At 40.0% G+C, this 14,797-nt stretch overlaps 3 protein-coding genes across 5 annotated transcripts; 1 reads left to right on the top strand and 2 right to left on the bottom strand.

Moving 5' to 3' along the window:
* Positions 1 to 32: 32 nt before the first annotated feature.
* On the top strand, positions 33 to 2,620 carry emg1 (EMG1 N1-specific pseudouridine methyltransferase). Its single transcript, XM_026185171.1, has 5 exons — positions 33 to 259; positions 406 to 507; positions 1,623 to 1,764; positions 1,923 to 2,128; positions 2,230 to 2,620. Exons 1-5 carry the CDS (start codon positions 110 to 112, stop codon positions 2,341 to 2,343), a joined length of 714 nt encoding a protein of 237 aa, XP_026040956.1. The 5' UTR covers positions 33 to 109; the 3' UTR covers positions 2,344 to 2,620.
* Positions 2,621 to 3,875: 1,255 nt separating this feature from the next.
* LOC113032315 (histone H1-like) lies at positions 3,876 to 5,805 on the bottom strand. Its single transcript, XM_026185169.1, has 3 exons — positions 5,448 to 5,805; positions 4,684 to 4,976; positions 3,876 to 4,494 (listed from the first exon to the last, which is right to left on the bottom strand). Exons 1-3 carry the CDS (start codon positions 5,683 to 5,685, stop codon positions 3,934 to 3,936), a joined length of 1,092 nt encoding a protein of 363 aa, XP_026040954.1. The 5' UTR covers positions 5,686 to 5,805; the 3' UTR covers positions 3,876 to 3,933.
* Positions 5,806 to 5,906: 101 nt separating this feature from the next.
* kel (Kell metallo-endopeptidase (Kell blood group)) lies at positions 5,907 to 14,751 on the bottom strand. Of its 3 annotated transcripts, none has more exons than XM_026185156.1 (18): positions 14,220 to 14,751; positions 13,037 to 13,283; positions 12,673 to 12,948; positions 12,429 to 12,550; positions 11,769 to 11,927; positions 11,593 to 11,664; positions 11,303 to 11,491; positions 10,659 to 10,819; positions 10,454 to 10,571; positions 10,269 to 10,364; positions 10,088 to 10,186; positions 9,923 to 10,000; positions 8,527 to 8,633; positions 8,365 to 8,454; positions 8,210 to 8,277; positions 7,958 to 8,118; positions 7,779 to 7,868; positions 5,907 to 7,689 (listed from the first exon to the last, which is right to left on the bottom strand). In XM_026185156.1, exons 1-18 carry the CDS (start codon positions 14,238 to 14,240, stop codon positions 7,543 to 7,545), a joined length of 2,301 nt encoding a protein of 766 aa, XP_026040941.1. In that variant the 5' UTR covers positions 14,241 to 14,751; the 3' UTR covers positions 5,907 to 7,542. The 3 variants fall into 3 exon arrangements, with proteins under 3 accessions (XP_026040941.1, XP_026040942.1, XP_026040943.1); XM_026185157.1 differs by having other exon boundaries at positions 13,037 to 13,214; XM_026185158.1 differs by having other exon boundaries at positions 8,527 to 8,591; positions 13,037 to 13,214.
* Positions 14,752 to 14,797: the final 46 nt, after the last annotated feature.

Genomic DNA, 14,797 nt, shown 5'->3' with positions numbered 1-14,797 from the left:
ACCTTCATAAAAACCCCACAAATGAAATTTTTATGTGCAATACACTCACCTGTGAACGCGCACCTCTGCAGTGACGTGTACTTCCTGCGACAGTCCAGAGGAAGGCATCATGGCGGCGGGTAATGGGAAGAAGCGTGGTCTTGAACATTTGGACGAATATGAACCTAAACCAGCCAAACATCTCCGCAGCCTGCACGACCGCATGGCGGAGAGGAGGCTGGTGGTTATTCTGGAGGGAGCGTCGTTAGAGACGGTGAAGGTAAGGCGCTATGGAGCTGTCTTTGCGCGTTGTTGTGATGCAACCCCTACCCGTTTTTAGTGGAAGTGACACCAACAACGATGCTTAATAATAACTTAACTTAAGGCGAGTTAATACATGCTTTTGGCTTGTTTTTCATATTTCAGGTCGGGAAAACATTTGAGCTGTTAAATTGCGACCAACACAAAAATATGATCATCAAAAGTGGAAGAGATCCCGGAAAAATAAGACCAGATATCACACATCAGGTAAACACTCATTCCTCAATAATAATGTACAGCCTTATTCGTCACTTGTGTTTGTCAGTCTGTCACAGTTAACCAGAGTGGAGTTTCATTGCATTTAAGTCATTGCAATTATGTGCTATCAAACATACTGTACATGTTTGATAGCACAGTACTGAGCATCAAGCCTGTCATTTAGTTTTATTTCTGCATTTAAAAAGTAATCTGGGGAGCAATCCTCCCCCAGTATGAATCAAAGCGCTAAAAGAGCATATTCATATCTTTTTCTCTCTTTCTTTTTTTTTTGCGTAGCATGGTTTCTGGGATCTAACGCTTTCCAAAAGTCCCCTTTAGAAATAAATAGATCCTTATGATTACTTTTTAGTGCTCCTTACTCTGGTACTTATTGTATGCACAGTATTGTGGTCTTAATTCATATTAATTTGTCTTAGTCTGTGATATTTATAATCTGTGACATATTGGGGTTTTTTAATAGTTACAGAAATACAGTATCATTGACTCAACATCCCTAACATCTGGACCTGCTCAAATCCTACTACTTAGGAACTATTACAGTGTAACTGAGAGACAAAAACAAAACCAGCATGTTTCATTAGCTGACTTTTGATACTACTGCATCAGTAATATTTCACTAATCTGAATAGTGCACATATATAACAGTATAGTATGAATAAAAAGTACTAAGTAGTGTAAGAATAATATGAAGTAGTGTAAGAAGTACTTTAGGAACAAAACAACCAAAAAAACTATCAAAAATAAAAGTAGGACAACAGACATGAGCCGCTTTTGTGCGCATTTTATTGAGACAGGGATATGTACATGATTGTGAGTCAGTTGCCTTTTGTTTGTATTGTAATACCTACCTACCTGAACTTTTTATATCTTGGCCTAACACTTAATAAGGAAACTGAAAAATGAAACAAAATACTTTGCAGGCAATCTGAAACTAAATTGTAAAATTAAATTGAAATAAAAATCAATACATCAAGTCTGAAATTTAACTAGAGTGTTTTTTCTTATTTATCCTTTATGTCTGTGTTTTCTTATATAAAGCGTAGTGGCATGTTTGTGATGAAGGGCTGTATGAATGGTTTTAACTTTGAACTGTGTATTTCCAGTGTTTGCTCATGCTGATGGACAGTCCGTTGAACAGGGCGGGGCTGTTGCAGGTTTACATCCACACAGAGAAAAACGCTTTAATCGAGATCAACCCGCAGACCCGCATCCCAAGAACATTCACACGTTTCTGTGGCCTTATGGGTAAACTATAACTGTTATTTTTTCTGCATGGATAATACACATACTGATCATGCTGTAGGCATTGTACTTAAGTCTTATTCCCATGTGTTCTGGCTTTAAGTGAGCCTTCACTCCATTACTGTTCTCCTAATTCTTCTTTCTTCTCTCTACTTTCTTAGTTCAGCTGCTGCACAAGCTGAGTGTCAGGGCTGCTGATGGTCCTCAGAAGCTCCTGAGGATGATTAAAAATCCAGTGTCTGATCACCTACCTCCCGGCTGCCCTCGTATCAGCACCTCCTTCTCTTCAGGAGAGGCCGTGTGCCCACGGACTTTGGTACCAGAGGGACCAGCTGCAGTGGTGATTGGAGCATTCGCACATGGAGCGGTGAGAAATATATTGAGGCATTCTCTTTTACAGACTCTTTTAGTCTGTTACAGTTATGTCAAATACTCCTTGTGTGTTACTGATGTCTCTGTCCTTATTAGGTTAACGTGGACTACACAGAGAAGACAGTGTCCATCAGTAACTACCCCCTGTCTGCAGCACTGACCTGTGCCAAGATGTGCTCTGCCTTTGAGGAGGTGTGGGGCATCCTGTGACGGATAGAAAAGTGCTGATGCTGACTGGAAAGAGACAGTTGACTATATGGACTTTATTTCAGTGCACTAGAAATACTGGACTGAGTGTCCACTGATGCCCAATGTTCTATCCTGCTATACACTGTCCTGTATATGTATTCGATGGCATGTGAGCACCATGTGGAAGACACATTGGTTCCTTTTCCATGCAGGAGCATGGCAGTTATTTTTATACCAGTATCAATTGCAGTTTTGATTATGGATTGTTGTAGTTACATTAAAATGTGTGACTAAATAACGACTGCTCTTGATTTGTGCAAAGTTTCACACATAGACAACCATAAACTACAAGATGGACATCGCTACTTTGATGTCACCCACTGATTATAAAGTCCTGCTTCGAAGCATCAAGATAATGTAATGAGAGACAGAATTGACTGTGAAACCACGATACCAGAAAAATACTCCCTTCTGAAATGATCACAGTTTGACAAATGACATAACATTTTATTCAACATGACCCAAGCCTCATGACTCAGCCCATAAACTCATCAAGAGTTTATTAGACTTGACCTCTAAAGACTTCAGAGGTCAAGTCTAAGAGCTGTTTTGCAATTGTCTCCTAGTGAGGTTTTTCAAGTGACGTCATGTGCACAATGCTTTTAGAGTCCATATTGGGTGTCATACAATCACCGGTTGCTAGGGACGTGTATTCTCCAACTGGCTGACAGTGGTTTCTCGAGGTTGCCGGCTCTCCCAGGATAAAATCAGTTGCAAAGAAGGTGCTGCATTAAAAGCACTTTGGTCTGGTTACTAGCAGATTGCCATGGTTGCCTGCAGTTTTAGTTTATCTGCCAGCATTTGCCAACTACTAGTCTAGCAGTAGTAAAACTTGAAAGAATGCAACACGAAATGGCGAATGTTTGCCCTCAGAATAAAGTTCAGCCTCAGTGCTGCAGCCAATATATTTCAAAGGGTGCAAGTTTTACTTTGAAGGCAATAAGTTCATCACTTCCATTCAAACTGCAAAAATGTGCTGCTGATCAAAGCATTCACAAGGAGGTTTATGCTGGAAATATACCATTTTTCCCTAACAACAGGTGATTGCCAGGGAGATCACTGACAGCCTGTAGGCCTGTGTGTCGGGTACTTTAGCAATCAATGTCCCAGAGACTGCCATCAACCTCCAACAACCACTCATAATAGGCCAGGGAATACTCATTTTTCAATCACAACTGGTGGTTGCCAGGTAGCCACAGACTGTCTCTAGGCTCGTGTGACTGAAGCCTTATTCACTTGATCCTACATTATCACCCATTTAAAATGGCAATCACATGGTTAATGATCACATGTCTGTCTGACCTCAATACATGATATTTTTGCAACCACAGGTATCGCATTCAAGTAGCATTTAAAAGAAAGACAAGTTTCCACTGAAGCTTCACTTTTCAGAACTTGTATCTGAAAACTGTCCATGTTTTATGCGATCTATGGTCTGTACAGTGAAGTGAAGAAAAAATGATATGGGAACACAAACACAACATAGAACTACGTGTATTTCAGGATGCTAAAAGGGGTTCTGTTTATTACTGTTTACCATGAAGACTCAGCCTAGCGGTAGTAGTAAGTGCCTTTCCTCGATCTCAACTTTGATTTTGGAAGCCTTCGTCTTGCTTGCTTTTTATGTCGATTTTGAACTTGGTTTGGTCGGCGTCTCCGAGTCTTTTGAGCCTTCCTCGGTACCTTTCGAACTCGTGCGCCCCTGTTTGTTGCAGGTCTGCGTTTCTTGCCAGCAGGTTTTGGTGATTTTCTTCCTTTGGTTGTCTTCCTTCTTTGTTTGTGTGATTTGGCTGCCGCTTTGCGAGTTTTGCGTGTTAGTTTGTGCGCTGTGACCGCCATTCTGCGAGGCTTGCATTTTAGTTTGGGTGATGTGACCGCCATTCTGCGAGGCTTAGGTTTTAGTTTGGGTGATCTAACTTTTCGAGGTGTTGCCCTTGTTTGGTGTGATTTGCTCTTTGGTTTGGTTTGGTTTGGCTTTAATACTCGTCTCTTTTGGTTCTCTGCTCCTTTGGGGGATTTGCTTGTTGCTGTTTTCGGAGTCAGCTTCAGCTCTGCTTTTGGCTTTGGAGTCTTCACTGGGATCGTCCTTACTTGAATTATGTCTGTCAGCTTCTATTTTTCGGGGGGTAAAAGTTAATGTGACATGAAATTGTTTTGAGAATCTCACTGTAATACTGCAACACACGGGCAAGAAAATCACTTTTTAGCCACAATGCCAATAAGCTACATGCATAACTTACACGCAGCAGTGCTGCATTTAGTTGAACTAATACCAGTTACCAAAGATTAAAGGTGCATTACCTTATGGTTGAGTCTGAATGATGCATTTCTTGTAGTTCGTACAAGTGTCTCGTTGTTAACCAGCCTCTTGGTCTCTATGTTCACTCGCCTGTTGTTCTTGGCCACATCATAGCCTCCAGCTGCCAGCATCTGTTTGAGTTCTGCCATGGAGATGCCGCCTCTGTGTTTGCACTGGGAAACCACACTGAGGATGAGCTGGGAGATGTGAGGCGAGGTTGGCTTTGCGGAATTTGTCTTGGGTGCATTTCCAGCCTCTGTTTGAATCTGATGCTTGAAAAGCCGGACGGGAGTCTCTGAAAAATCAATGAAGAAAATAACATTCAAATCACAGATCAGTGCAAACCAGTTATAGTATAGTACAAATGTCTCCATCCATTCTCACTGTTGTATTTTGTTATGAACCAGCTAAATGTTCAGCATCCTTTGTCCAGTATATCCTCTATCCTTCCTCTGCACATGTCCAAACCTTCTCAGCCTTGCCTCTATAACTTTGTCTCCAAACTGAGCTGACCCTTTTATGTACTCTAAATCTTAACATCTTCATCAACAGCTGCTAAAATGCATAGCCCCCCCACCCATTTTGAACCAGGAAAGACCCTGGAAATAAATTCTGTGTCATAGTATTATTTTTTATTGTTTGAAATCTAAAGCAGATTTAAAAATAATTAAAATCAAAGACACATAAATTCTTAATTTGGATTAATTTAGCTAGCCTCAGCAGTTGGCTGATTAGCTTAGCTTTAGCTGAACCGTCAGGGACTCACTGGGAAGAGAAGCGTTCGCCTTTCCTGTCGCCTCATCCTGGTTAGGGATAGCTCGTTTCAGTAGTCGGCCCAAACGTTTGGCTCCTGCTTTTCCGAGGCCTTTCCCAGCTGGAGTTTTAGAAGGTCTTTCTATCTGTTTTATCACCTTCAAATGTGTGTTTTCTCCTGACTTCTCGCTCGCACCATTTCCCAGTGCACTCAGCTGCGTGGAGTTTGTAACAGTGGCTTTCCTCCGCATTTTTTGAGGTTTACACACTATTTCATAATTAAGGAAGAAATCTGAAATGATGGAAACTCCTCTACTGAGTTTCACTGACAGGTATTGGTCAGAGTTTAAAATAGGAATGCTGATTTTGTGACATTTTGAAAAATAACAGTTCTTCAGTTGCTGGTCCAGAGCCTTAACTGAGTCAGGAAGTTATTCAAAATAATTGATGGGTCCACTCAAGTATCAATAAGTAGGTTTTTTTGACTACTTTATTTTGAGTGCATGCATTTGATGAAAATAGACATTACATGACATGTACCTATAGGCGATAAAGACAAATAAATGATAGGAACAGAAATGTTGGTGCCTCAGCTTCCCCCCACAGTGCAAAGACATCAGTTTAACTAGTCATTCTGAATTGAGTGTAACTATATTAGCCCTATGATGGACTGGAAGACTGTGAAGGGTATATGCTGCCTCTCATCTCATAAGAGTTGGAATTGCCTCCAGCACCCCCACCATCCTATCCTTGGATAAGCAGTTGGATAGAAAAGTACAATAAACACAAACACTGATTATCAGCAACATTGTTACTATGAACCAGATATTTTTAGTCACTGCATTTCAGGGCTCAAAAACACATGTTTGCTCACCTAAATGAAGCCAAATGAATTTTAAACCCACTTCCAATTGTAACATTCTGAAGCCAAAGTCTAACTTTTGTTCAATATATTTTGTGTGTGTGCGTGTGTGTGTGTGTGTGTGTGTGTGTGTGTGTGTGTGTTTGTGTGTAAGCAACTTTGAGCATCAACATCATGGGATAAATCCTAGTTTAAAAAGTGAAATTGCACTAGTTTAATGTCTGTGATGTAGAGCAGGGATGTCAAATGATTTTATATAAGAAAAAGAAAAAAGTGCAATTTTAAAAGTACACCTCACTTACATAATAAAGAAATGCTGCTGTAGTAAATGAAAGAAATCTCTCTAGATGATTCTTTGGGCCTAAATGATAAGAAATAAAGGTGTAAAATACATAAATTTATAACGTAATCATTTTGGTGTAGTGTGAATTGCCATGGGAGAAGAAAAGCTCTAAAATACAGTTAAAAATCTCACATTTTCCAAAGCCATTTAATGGGCTGGATTAGAGTCTTTGTTGGGCTGATTCTGGCCCCCAGGCCTTATGTTTGACACCCCTGAAGAGAAACAAGCATTGCTATCCTGATGTTTTATGTGTTTTCTAATAATAACTAGAGGAAATTTTGGGTCATCTTTCTCAGGTCATATTACCATGTGGGACAGATGGGTGCATATGGCTTCTACTAACTACATTTTGATAGGTTCATCTTCTAGCTTTGATTCCTTATGTATACAATTATGTACTTCAATTTGCAGAACTGTTTTACATTTTAAAGTTAGTGTACAGAAATCAGAAGATACGCTGCGGGTCAGGTGGGGATATTTTTCAGAATTCATGGATTTTTTTTTCACGTTTATGTTATTTATATGAAGTTTGAGCAAAGATACATTTTCCCACTCATCTCGGATGATTTTATTTTAAAATAAGAGGCCATTTTTGAATTTAACTTTTACTTTTTCCACTCAAGATGGTTAAAGTTAAATGAACAAAATCATCTTTAAGTAGGAGAACTTTGTTGTTCAATCCAATGTCCCTTTTCTGGCAACTTTCATCACTGAAAGCAAAGCTGGAAACAAGGTTTCAACAGTTTTCAAAAAATGAAAACAAACAAAACTAAACCGCTTGCGCAATTATACAACATGCAGACACAACCTAACAATTACAACAAAAGCAAATACATAAATGTGCTTTGGGTTGTAGCCTACTTATGGTAGGTACACCTTTTATGTCAAATCAGAGGAGACTGGTCAGCATGCTTGTAATGAATTCTGCTTGGTTTGAATGGAGCACTGCGGGCTTGTAGGACACAGGTTATATTTGGCACAAATGACTGTGATCAAGAAGGAAGGTTTAAAAGGCATGGAGTCACGGTATGGATCAGCTTCACAGTTAATCTGCAAATAAATCACATTACAGGGAATTACACTCGAGTGTAGCTGGGAGGAAAGCAGAAAAAGAAAAGACAGTAATGAAAGTACATCACCTGAGAAAAGGATCTAAAGAACAAGCGAGTATATGAGATTCCTGAGAGAGACGTGTCATTAGGCTGTTGCATTAGATTCTGATGATAAGCCTAAGGAAAAAAAGGCAGATAACACGAAGACATGTAAACTTGATCTCATCCTTAAAAACAGACACTAAAGCCTGACAATGGATCCTCACCTGCAGCGCTACCTGCAGTGCAGTATACTGCACCCACACCTCCTGTTGCTGTGCTGCTGACAGCGGAAACCCTCCACCTCTGCCTGCCTTTTCTGACACTGTGAGGTAGTGAGTCCACACACATTCACCCACAGCATTCACGGTCTTACTTTGAGACGAAACTGCAGAGATAAATATACATAATATTACTAACAAAAGCAAAATGTATTTTTTGTGTAGTAAATGAAGAAGAGGAAAGTGAATCTCTCTTACTGTCAGGCAGAAGCAGGTGGAGGATATCTTTAGCAACAAGGAAACCAGCTGCACCATAATTAATGGCTCTGTTTACAGAAGAAGTCCAATGCTGGAATTATTTGAAAAATACAATGGAAGGCATTTAATAGTTATTGAGTGAGTGTATGTGTTACCTAGGATAGGTTGGATGGAAAAGTGGAGGTACAAACATTCCCAAGGGAAAGAGGAGCTTTTTACCAAAGAGAAATGGTGTGACAGACAGTCTAAAAGAAAAGTGAGAAGATTAATGCACACTCCAGATTATTGGCAGCTATCAGCTTTAAGCTGACACTTACATATCAATATCCTCAGGCTCGGTGATCAGGACTTCAATGCGTTTCTTCTGCCGCAGGGATAGAAGCTGGACATAGTTGGAGAAGAAGTTTTGGTTGCTGACTATCATCTGAAATTATAGATATTTGAAGGTCAGTGGTTTGGCTTTATTTCTACACTTTTTAATCCTTATTTTCCAAAACCAGTGATGTCAACATAGTATTTAAAAGTTGAGATTCGTGGTAACAGTTTTACCATTAGTTTAATGTCATTATTGCGGCATTAACAGATTTTCTATATGATAAATAAACATTCAATTAAATTTAGTTTTATTTATATAGCAGCAAATCACAACAACAGTTGCCTCAAGGCGCTTTATATTGTAAGGTAAATACCTTACAATAATACAAAGAAAACAAAGAAAATGCACCTCCACACTGAGGCCTCTATAAGGCTTAACCCCAAATTTAGCATTAAAAAGGCTCCATTTCTTTGGAGACTTGGGTTCAGAGAGGAATTCTTGTTCTTGGAGATCTATGTGACGGGGGACACAGTTTCAGCTGCCACAGAGACAGTTTTTGAAATATTTGCAGCTATTCTAAGTCTACATCTACTCCTCATGATCTTTGGATCTCCCTCCACACCTGCTTTAACTATAGGCTATCTCACCTATGTTGGGAAAGTCTTTGAGGGAAATTGTGAGGTCCCTAAATATTATTCAGTGCTTGTAAAACACATGGATAAAGGGCTCACCACCCTGCAACGAGCCTGGGAAACTGACCTTAGTGTAGCGCTTACTGATCAGGAATCTACAGAGTATTAAAAAGATGTCCAGGGAACTTAGAACAAGACTAACTTAGTTCAAACTACTACACCGAATTTAGTGGTCACCAACAGATTATGCAGGGCGAACCTCATACAGACCCCCGAATGCTGGAAATGTCCGACTGGGGTGGGCACATTGACCCACATGATTTGCAGCTGTCCTAAATCACCAAATTTTTGGACAGAGATTCACAAATTTGTTTAATCCCTTTTTGCCAACACTATTAAATCTAGGGAATCCATCACCCTTCAAAAATCTTCCACCTAATGTTGCCGAACAGGTGCAGACTGCATTGATGTTGGGGCGTAAGCTCATTATTTTCCAGTGGAGGGCCCTTTCCACACCACCTGTCACTCTGTGGTATAATAAAACTAAAAACTAATAGAACTAGGGAGGCTGGCTCGACTCTCATACAGGCTACTGAATTAAGTGGCGAATTTTCACCTGAAGTGAGATCCAAACAGATCAAATTAAAACTTAGATGGACATTGGGATCCTAAAGAGTTCTCTCTGACAGCACTGAGTGAGATATAGTTTAAGTCCCACATAGATAAATGCCATCAAGACATTAAACCAAGAGGTTTTTGATGTACCTCCGAAAAAAGCAGGTCAAGCTTGGCTTCACTAGAGGGCTCCTTTGTAGTCCATAGTTTTGGAATTGCAGAATCAACCTGCAGAATCGTTTAACAAATATCAAACTTAAAAATCGTTCGTTTCTGAAGAAATTAAAAAAAGAAAACAAATTCTTCACTCGTTACCTTTTCCATGACAAGCTGACGAGATGTCTGATCTGTCCACTCAAACTCATTTAGTTTGGACTTGAAGGAGTGAAAAACACTTTGAATAATCTTCTCTGCCTATTGGAGAGTTAAAAGACAGATTATCAGACAGAACCTTTTCTCTCTATTGAATTCATTAGGTCTCAAGATGTCTCCTCACCTCCTTCTGTGCTGTCACTTTACTGAGAAGATGTGTGAGAACTGAATCAAATCCTCTCTCAGTTTCCAGCACACAGTGTTTCCAGCGAGGAGCTTCCTGGTGGAAAGCCAAAATATAAAGATATTACAGTAACCAATCAATTCACAGATCCAGTTTTTCTTTCCTCTGTAGCATATTCGGCTAACCTCTTCACTGTTACCCAAAGCCATAGAAAAGTTCTTTGCTGTTTCAAAAAATCTGGAGTCCATGGCAGGCATCAGGGTGTGCAGCAGATTGAGGACCATAAAAGTATGAAGGGGAGCGCTGAGTGGAAACAAATGACCCAGCAACAAAGATAAGCATAAAAAAGAGAAAGGATGTGCTTGTCATTTTTATGTCACTTTACAGTACCTGTTGCTCAGTTCAGGCTTGTTCTGCCATTTGATGATGGTGTTGGACATCTGCACGATGTAGGGTAAGTTATGCAGAAGGACATCGTCATCTGCGCTGAGGGGCAGGGGATGGAAAGCAGCCTGGAGGCAGCCCAACCAATCAATAGCAGGGGCTTGTCTCTGTAGGGACATTTCCATATAAAAAATACTGTTATCACATGTATCCAGACAACAGGTACTCAAAGTGTTGTTGTTGTTTTTTAAATTAAATGTATTTATTGTTTAATTTCAGTTTAAGTGTGAGCATGATGATTCTCTGCCTCTATGTGCTTGCTAAGTGATGGACTGGTGACCTCTGCAGGGTATTAAGGTGTTTAGAACATACAAAAACTTGACTCAAGTTAATGTGGACCAAATATCACTAAACACATGCACTATAGCATCCTTTCTGTACAGTCCTACTTATGTATTTGCATTTTTGCTAAAATATAGTTGTCATTGTTTTTCTAGTTAATTTGTAGGTACGTTTTACTAACTAATAGTACGTACAGTATAATGGTATCATCTGTAATTGATTTAGGTAAAACTTCTGTCTCTGCAGTATGCACCGACATTGCTTCTATCAGAAGAGCAGCACAGCACAAAGAAACATAAATCCTTTACCTGTAGCTCTTTGATGGTCATGTGCTGGTAGAGCTGTCCTTTGGACAGGCGAGAGTCCAGGGGTGAAGATGCCACAGCAAGCTGAGAGGACAGAGAGACGAAAGAGCCCACATGGATCAAGCTGCTGCTCTTCGGGGCACCCAGCAGGTTGAGGTATTGCTGACACGAGGCCAAGAAAGGACGTAGAGTCTAGATAAAAGAGACAGGACAAAAGGAAAGGCCTTAGTTGGATGGATAAATGTTTTTGTATTCATTTAAAGACATTTCCTGAATCAACAAGGATACTCAACCTCAGTTTTAGCTCTAGACTTCTCTGTCTTGCTGTTCCATTCAATTGGGATCAACAAATCAGGTTGATCAATCTGTTGGCAAAGAGGAGACTTGATTTAAAGCAAAAACACAAAGCTTACATTGCTCTGGCAGCTCTCAGAGCAGCAAAACCTAAATCATCTTAATTCATACTAGCCTGTATGTATTTTTTGTTAATCCCACGTGCTGCTTCATAAGGGTCTTTGCCCACATAGATGTTGAAGAATGGAAAGGTATTGTAGTCTCTCATTAGCAATCCCAAGGTGGTGTTGAAATCAGTCTGATTCCACTGCCCCGATACGGCCCAGCCTCCCAGCTGTGTACGGAGAAGATACAGTGAAACAATATTAGTAGATGAAATTGGGGGAAAAATGTAACCAAACAGTTTGGAGTCTCCTGAACCCAAAGGGGATGTTTTTAAACTGATTGATTCTTCTGGGCAGCAGATATTGAGTGTTAAACAAGCAATCTCTGTCATTTTAGAAGGTGGACTTTGCAAAATTTGGTCAAATTACAAATTGACTAATCATTTTAGATCTTGTAGAACTACAAAGGAGACAATTCGGCTAAACTGTTTGTTTTTCTTTTTGACCTCAACTAAGGTTATGACAGTGATTCATGTAGTTACAGCACCTCCTGTAGGCCAACAGGCATCATTAAAAAACTGGTGATGGTTTCTGTTTGTTTTTTAAAATTTAATGGGATACTGTTCATAATGGTAATTTAAGTAATTAAGTCTTATGAGCACATATGATAACCAATGTAAGCTTAAGTGTGATTTGAAGAGCTTGCTATGTTTGGAATATGAGTATCATACTTTCTTTATGAGTGAGAGGAAGGGGTCTGCGCCAGCAGTTTCTATAGATTTTGTATCCAGACAGGAATTGTAGAATCCTTTAGTCTTCTGCACTGCTGAACTATTCATCCCGCTGTCTGTTTCTGACATACAGATCCGGAAAAAAAGGAAACTATTTAGATCATTTGTTAAGGTAGCATGAAATGAGGAGTCACACACAAGAGAGGACATTTAAAAAAAATTCCCACTGAATACAGACTCATACCTAAAATCTTCTTGAGATACTGCAGCAACACAGCTTTTCTGCTCAGTGTTTTATTCTCTCTTAGTCCTCCGTCTTCCTGCTTTGACTGCACAGACTTTCTTTGGTTTTCTGCATGTAAAGTAAAACCATGACTTCTTTGTCGCCTTTCACTGTCCAGCAAAAGTCTGTCTGATCCACATGTGAACAGAAAGTAATCACAGGGTTGCGTGAAGGGATCAGCAGATGTGGAGAGACGGGCTGAAGCCCACTGACAGGCAGGAGAGAGACACGGAGTAACTGCAGGAAAGAGTGAGACAAAAGTCAGACAAAATGGCAGAATTGTGAATTCATTGTCTCGTATTGGTGTGTTTTTCTGAACTCCTACCAGTGTGGAAATGGTGAGCCAGATGGTTGATTAGTCCCACCATGCCAGCAAGTAAGATGCAGCTTAAGAGGAAAAGTAGCCATTTTCGATGTTTCATCCACACTGGTTTTACTCGGTGCTCGATGTTAGAGTATGACATATGCAGTCGCTGTCGGTCAGACTCGAGTTGTTGCAGGATCTGGTGGGGATAATGAGTGAGCAGTTGCAGTAGAGGGGAAGGCTGAACCCTCCCAGGTTCTGGATGCAGCTAAATAGACAGATGTATCTCTCAGGTGCTGTGTCAGATCTTTTGTAACCTGCTTGTCCAGTTTTAGAAAGTCTTTTAGGATACCCTGGACACCATGCCAATATATATCAAGTCTTTGTCTAATAGCCCTCCTGCAATCATCTTGTTAATAGAAAAATTACTGCTTTATCCCTGTGAATTCTGACATTTGTTGTGGCTTTAACTATAGAAATGGGAACATACTTTGTTTTTTTCAGCAGGCTATTAAGGAAATGGGCTATTTGCTAGGTTGCCTCTTTTATGCTTGAGTGATTTCTCGGCCAATGTTAAGTGACTTAAATAAAAGAAAAAGAAGCATTGCTCTGAAAATGACAGGTACAAGGACTGGAATGAAAATAAGTAAAAAAAAAAAAAAAAAGAGCAGCCAATGGCCAAAGACAGACCTTCAGAAAGCCTGGAGAACTATTGCTCAAGACCACTATAAATAATTAAAAGGAAGTTTTTGCCCTTGGAAACAAAATATAAAACAAGGAAGAGTGACTCATTTTCGCTAATGTGTGCTAAATTTTAAGTGGTTTTAAAATAACTTTAAAAATACTTGCTTATACCCGTAGACATTCAATAGCGCAGCTGAAGTGATTTTTATTTTTCTACGTAAAAACTACTTTTAACAGTAACAATGCGTGATCAAGAGCTACACATGACATGAAATTCATTAGGTGGGCATGTATGTCAACTTAATGAGTTTCATGTAATTTATTTAAGCACAATCTTTTGCACAGAGCAGTTTAAGTCTAATTTGCAGAGACTGCAGACTTCACCCTTTCAAAGTCACATTCTTTAAATATTATATTTCTTAGGCACAGTGACTCGGCCTTGTTTCCAGCAGTTACAACATACACATTAGCCTAAAACAGCTTGGTAACAACATAACCAACTTTGTTATTGAGATCTTACCTCAAGCTCTGTTTCACTCATTCTTGACTTGTGTTTTCCCAGCGTGTTACATCCTCTTTTACATGTCTACCGCCTCCTGTCCCCCCCCCGTCAAATAGCTGTCATCTCAGCTATCTCTTTTCATCAGTCACTTCTCTCCTCATCTGACACTGATAAAAACCACTCTGCAGGCTGCGACTCACTCTTCTCATCAAGCAAATGCTGTGGTTCTTCTAAGCAGACAGGATGTTTTGGGATTTGTGAACTACAGTGACACCATGAATAACTCCTGTGTGTAGTGGTAAAAGCTTTAGAACAAGGCAGGTAGTGGTAAGTTGAGTCTAGTACCTTGCTTATGCTTATTCGTTGCTGCATCGGATTGGAACGGGGTGAATAGTTCTTCCTGGAAAGAACGCTTAAATGCATACGCACACAGGTCTGCTGTCGTCATTATCAGCGCAACATATGGCTGTTTACAACTGATAGAGCAGTCAAACTCTAGCAGTGAACCACATTGAGGGTCTGAGAGAAAACATGCTTCACGGGTATCAGTTGGGTGCAGTGTACCCAGCGATGTGGGTGTATACATTATATTAGCA

Source organism: Astatotilapia calliptera, chromosome 11, assembly GCF_900246225.1.
Source record: "Astatotilapia calliptera chromosome 11, fAstCal1.2, whole genome shotgun sequence".
NCBI classification, from domain to species: Eukaryota; Metazoa; Chordata; class Actinopteri; order Cichliformes; family Cichlidae; genus Astatotilapia; species Astatotilapia calliptera.
Note: the sequence above shows the minus strand (reverse complement) of the source record. Positions and strands in the feature narration are given on the sequence as shown.

What these genes read in the sequence shown, in the direction of transcription:
- emg1 (XM_026185171.1), top strand. Translation starts at nt 110, where the DNA reads ATGGCGGCGGGTAATGGGAAGAAGCGTGGTCTTGAACATTTGGACGAA. An exon ending in CGTCGTTAGAGACGGTGAAG is followed by an intron (nt 260 to 405) that starts GTAAGGCGCTAT and finishes TTCATATTTCAG; the next exon opens with GTCGGGAAAACATTTGAGCT. An exon ending in GAGCATTCGCACATGGAGCG is followed by an intron (nt 2,129 to 2,229) that starts GTGAGAAATATA and finishes TGTCCTTATTAG; the next exon opens with GTTAACGTGGACTACACAGA.
- LOC113032315 (XM_026185169.1), bottom strand. Translation starts at nt 5,685, where the DNA reads ATGCGGAGGAAAGCCACTGTTACAAACTCCACGCAGCTGAGTGCACTG. An exon ending in GGCGAACGCTTCTCTTCCCA is followed by an intron (nt 4,977 to 5,447) that starts GTGAGTCCCTGA and finishes TTGATTTTTCAG; the next exon opens with AGACTCCCGTCCGGCTTTTC. An exon ending in CATTCAGACTCAACCATAAG is followed by an intron (nt 4,495 to 4,683) that starts GTAATGCACCTT and finishes CCCGAAAAATAG; the next exon opens with AAGCTGACAGACATAATTCA.
- kel (XM_026185156.1), bottom strand. Translation starts at nt 14,240, where the DNA reads ATGAGTGAAACAGAGCTTGAG. An exon ending in TGAGTGAAACAGAGCTTGAG is followed by an intron (nt 13,284 to 14,219) that starts GTAAGATCTCAA and finishes CTGTCTATTTAG; the next exon opens with CTGCATCCAGAACCTGGGAG. An exon ending in CCACCTGCTTCTGCCTGACA is followed by an intron (nt 8,119 to 8,209) that starts GTAAGAGAGATT and finishes TTATCTCTGCAG; the next exon opens with TTTCGTCTCAAAGTAAGACC.